This window comes from Alligator sinensis, unplaced genomic scaffold (assembly GCF_000455745.1).
Source record: "Alligator sinensis unplaced genomic scaffold, ASM45574v1 scaffold851_1, whole genome shotgun sequence".
Lineage (NCBI taxonomy): Eukaryota > Metazoa > Chordata > Crocodylia > Alligatoridae > Alligator > Alligator sinensis.
This window is the reverse complement of record NW_005842410.1, coordinates 108,445-113,636: the sequence shown is the minus strand read 5'-3', so window position 1 is coordinate 113,636 and position 5,192 is coordinate 108,445. Positions and strand designations below refer to the sequence as shown.

Here is a 5,192-nt window from a genome sequence, read left to right as displayed (position 1 = left end):
CATTTCGTAACCTGGTCATAAAAAGAGACTAGATTAGTCAGGCACGATCTGCCTGCTACGAACCCGTGCTGGTTTCCCCTCAGCATAATTTGTCCTGCCGGGCTCTCGCAAATGTGAGCCTTGATAATTTTTTTTGCTCTGTTACTTAGTGCACTCCCTTTAGGATTCCCAATTTCTCTTCATTCTACAAATTTATTTTCTAACCTCAGCTCATCCTATGAGCTCCAGTCCATCGAGGTCCTGTTATCACTGTCCTGTTGCTCACATTCTCATCTCTCAGCCCCCTCAAATTTATAACTGATTTCCTTAATTCCACTGTCTCTGCTCTGCTTGACTCTTGCCCAACTCTATTATCTAGCCCATGAACCATGTTGAACCGGCTCCTGCTAAAGAAAACCAGCGCTCTCTACTTTAAATTTACTGCCCACCTCCATCCTTGCACAATAGTTCCACTTCTCATCCCTAAATCACATCCAATATCTACCTCCCAATATACTGTAACTGCCTCAAGCCCTTGACCTTCATTCTTCTTCCCTCTCAGCCCGGAATCTCCCTAACTTCAAGAAGACTGCCAAGATTTAGTGTGAATTGCCTCTATCCCTTCTCATTTTCCCCACCTTCCAGTATCTTTTTCTCTTTTATATCAGTTAAAACAGTGGTTGTTAAACTTTTTAGAGTCAAGATACCCCATGGAAAATGCCAGCTCTTATTTTTCACTCGGTTTGTAACAACAGAAAAATAATACAGCAATTCTTCTGTTGCAGAGAACTCAGGAGGACCACAACAGGGCAGAATGTTTTGAACCTACTGATTCCTATTTGAAATCCCTGGGTACAACTTGTGAATCATGTTTGCTCACCTAACAATGCTAATATTGCATAGCATCCCACAGCAGCCCTAAAAGGATCTCAAGGCACCCCAAGATACTACAGCACCCTGACTGAAAATCACTGCAGTAGAGTCAGATCAAGAAACCTACCAAACTCTGCTGACTGCACTTTCCTAAAAGTCTTTTATTGTGCTTAAATCTTATTTTCACCTATCCTCAAAGTTTCTCAGGAAAGGGCTGTATTTCTATTTATATTGTGTTTAGCAAAAGCCCATTACCATTAACAGATACATTATATATAAATAGATTACTATCATCATGATCATCAGCAATAATAAATGTCTGTCATCCTAAACTTTGCAATATACTAAAATCCAAATACTCTGGATTATCTCTATGAGAACACTATTGCTACTTTTTGGTCACTACAACACAAGTTAGAATCACAGAACAGAAAATGAAGGACACCTAGAAGTTAAGAGGAAAAGGTATTTCCAAGAATGGTATCTTTTCTGTGGATTTTGCTATTATATGGATTCAAGAGCAGATGTTACCAGAGCAGCACGCTCTACAGACTAGACAGGGAACTGGGAGCTAAAACCTTAGAAACCAGGGATAAAAGGGACCTCAAGAATTCAACTAGTCTATCTCCTTGTCACAAGGAAAGATCAAGTGTAACTAATTTAGCCACTCCCAAATTCTAATCATGGCTCTGCCTTTCAGAGTTCTTGACCTCTCTGAGCCCATGGACTCATAATAAATCCAAAAACTAATGACACCAGTAATTTATAACTCTCACAGCTACTCGAAAGGGTAGGAATAAAACTCTGGCCTTTTAACCCATGCTTTCGCTATCTGACCCAAATGTAACAGTAAAACCCAACTGCCAGTACTAATATGTACCTACTAGTGAGACACTCCTAGTACACAGTATCACACATATGACCTACTGCCCGTGGCACCTAATCTGGGTCTTGTGGAAAAGGTCTTTTTACTCTGGGACCAGCAATAATCTTCTCCTGAACTGTACCCAGATTTTTGTATGTCAGCTCTGATTTGGTTTGGTTTTTCCAAGAGGGGAAAAAAAAGTAGGAGAAGACAAAGTTTACCTTCTCCCAAACTGTAGCGGATCCGGACATCCCACGCATACATAGTTTCCTTGTTTTCAAATCCCAGCATCACAACTTGAGACAGACAGATGATGGCAAGTGTGTGATTCAAGCCCTCATAGGAGAGCCCAGGATCCAGGCCACAGATGTCCTCCAAGGTCACACTACTCCTCTCCTTATGCCCTTTCACTCTCTCAGATTTATCCTTGTACACCAACATGAGTAAGCAATCTGAAAGAAGCAATATTGTCAAAAAACATGAAGCAGAACAGCTATAATTCTCAGGACTCAGCTTCAACAGTTAATGCTTTTGGCAACAGCATGGTTGCAGTCTGAGCTCACCTTTTTAAGGTACATTTCTAACACCTGTTTATATAAAGAAAGCTCAACGATATATTTCAAGTCTAATTTACAGGCTCAGAAATAAGAAGGCAATTAAAAAGACCTCCAAACTGGTCATTTGCTTTCAAAATCTAATCATTTAATGATTATATATTCATTATTGATAATTTGGGGGGCTTGACTTGTGATTTTTGAATGTTTTCAGTTGGCATTACTGTAATGTAAGCTTTTACTTTAGGAAGGCTAGAGTTAGCAGTATTGTCAAATCCTCTTCCTGTAGAAGGCAGCGAACCTGAATGAACTTATAGTAGTTCCCAGATTACTCAACTATTAAATGGTGAATGGACTACATTGCCAGAAAGGCTGTTGGTCTCAGCTCAGGTCACCTCGTAAAATATTCCGCAGGGTATATTGCTGCGTAATCATTATGTGCTGTGCACCTTTATTTGTTCTCTATTCAGTCGCAGTCACCATTTTTTAAACCCATTCCTAAAGTTTATTTATTGCTTCATAACTAGGCAAAGCGATGAAACTATCACAGCATGAGGGGTGCGCTGGAGGCAAGCTTTTCACAGCTATCCAGATCAATAAGGAAAAGCACCATGGGTTGTATCCTTCTTTGATACAGCAAGGACACCAGTTCCACACAGGCTGCAGCTCCCCTTCTCACCCTGTTGTGCTCCGTACAGAGGGAAATAAATGCAAAAAGCTCAAGCCAAGACTTTTCCCCTGTAACTTCCATTGCTCACACCTAGTCCCACGCTACAGACCAGGCAGCTGCCCGTGTTCCATTTTATGAATGTTAGGTGGGGCACTCCAAGGCCTGGCAAGCTGCCAATATGGCTCACATTTGGGCAAAGCATGGGCACCCCTCCAAAGAGGTGAAAAACAACTGAAAAATGCACTGTACGTTAATTAAAGGGAAACTTTGCAGACATGCTGGATTGTAGCATTGCACCTGTTACCAGAAACAGCTGCAAATACAAAGTTTAAGGGTGCTTTTTTAGACACACATTGCATAGCCCTAAGACACTTAAAGGAACAGCACGCTGATTTTAGACAAAAACGCTCAATTTTGCTATAATAAATTCCATTTGAAAGTAGAATAAGTTGCACAGAGTAACAATATGCAGGGTTTGGAAGAATCGAGGTTTCAAATTTGGGTTCAAGAAGTTGGAATGCAGATGAGTAAATATCAATGTTAGGAACTCCCGTCTTTACAAACCATAGACTCGATCAGCAGAGGTATTGAGGTTACTGAATATTTAACACTTCCAGTTATGCAAAATTAATCCTAAACCAAAGTAACAGAGAAATATAAATCTACATCTGAACATAGAAGTAATTAATCACGATTCTAACATCCGTTTTTAGGTAAAGCAGACTCACAAAACATATACATAGGAGATAAAACCAGGAATAGAGCTAGAAGTAATTTTCTGTGCAGCATTTCCCCACAGGAAAACTTTGGATGTGCTGCCGAAACTTCAATCCCCCATAGGAAAATATCATTTCTCGAGGAAAAATGTCAAATTTCTATCCAGGAAACATGGAAAGGAAATTGTTTGTTTCAGTTTAACTTACAGTATTTTAGTTGGGTCTTTTTAAAAAACTGAACTGACTTGATATTTAATGTCAATATGTTGATTAAATACTACCCCGGGTCCAACTACTACTAGTACTATGTGTGGATTCAATAAAAAAAATCACGCAACTTAAAAAAGGGCAAGCTTTACAAACAAACAAAAACAAAAATGGACTAAAATGCCATTTTGGCATAAACTAAAAAATAACAGTTGCTTTGAAATGCAAGTTTTAAGCAAGAAAACACTGGTATTTGGAAGTCGGTTCACAGCGAGTGATATAAAAGAAATATTTTTGTAATTGCAATGTGGATTTTTTTTAATGTCATATGTAATGTCCACCCCCCACAACCCCATTGAGCTGCACCCGACCTCAGCCTCCACATCTATTGCAAGCAGGGGGGGAAGCCCTGTGGCTGAGGGGCAGCCTTGGAGCAGCCGGGCGCCTGTGACGAGCTTTGGACTTAACGAATGCAGACTTTTTGCCAACTTTAATGACAGCTTCCCATGGGGGCACCGCCAGGGGGTCGGGGTCAGGGCCAGGGCTGAGGCCACACCGATGGCCGTATTCGCCGTATTCGGGGTCAGGACAGGATTTCCCTCCCTGGTGAGAAGTGTTGGGGCTGGGGGGGTTTCTATACTGGGCCTGACCCTCTCTCCGGGAGCCTGTAGTGACAACAGGGGGGACACCGCCAGGGGGTCGGGGCCAGGGCCGAGGCTGCACCGACGGCCGTGTTAGGGGTCAGGACATTCCCCCCCCCTGGTGAGAAGTGTCAGGGCTGGGGGGTTTCTGTTGCGGGGCCTGACCCCGTTTCCCTGTAGTGACAACAGGGGAATGGGCGACGCTGCCAGGGGTGGGGGCCGGGGCCAGGGCCGAGGCCGCGGCTGGCCATATGAGGGGTGAGCACCGATGCCCCCTGGTTTCTGCCTCGGGGGCCCGTACTGACACCGGGTCCCAGAGGCAGGAGGTGGCTCCCCGGGTCCCCTGCGGGCTGGCAGCCCGGGGGGCGCTACCAGCCCGACTCCGCCACGGCTGTGGGGTCAGGGCCGGCCCCACGACCCCACGCGGGCCCCGCGCGCCGCCCTTACCTGCCACGGGCGAGGGCTTGCGCAGCACCAGCCACCTGCTCTTCCACTGCAACGAGAGCACAGAGTTAGCCCGGGCCGGGACTGGGGGGACGGGGACGGGGCTGGACGGGACGGGACAGGGGGGGATCCCTGGGGAGAGGCAAAACCAGGACCTTTTTTCCATCCCTCCAGCGGACGTGCCCCTCCACCACCACGGCATCCGTCATCTTCAGGCATGGTTCCCCTCCCCGCCCCCCCCGG

The 5,192-nt window shown here is 44.9% G+C and overlaps 1 protein-coding gene across 3 annotated transcripts in view; it reads right to left on the bottom strand.

Moving 5' to 3' along the window:
* The window catches only part of DOK7 (docking protein 7), a 68,607-nt gene extending 63,425 nt beyond the window's left edge, over positions 1-5,182 (bottom strand). For all 3 annotated transcript variants that reach the window (XM_025211548.1, XM_025211547.1, XM_014522915.2), the window contains exons 1-3: positions 5,105-5,182; positions 4,953-4,998; positions 1,939-2,169 (exon numbers count right to left, since the gene is read on the bottom strand). In XM_025211548.1, coding sequence (XP_025067333.1) covers positions 1,939-2,169; positions 4,953-4,998; positions 5,105-5,158 — 331 coding nt within the window. In that variant the 5' untranslated portion in view covers positions 5,159-5,182. The remainder of the gene's footprint in view (positions 1-1,938; positions 2,170-4,952; positions 4,999-5,104) is intronic.
* Between the last annotated feature and the right edge of the window lie 10 nt (positions 5,183-5,192).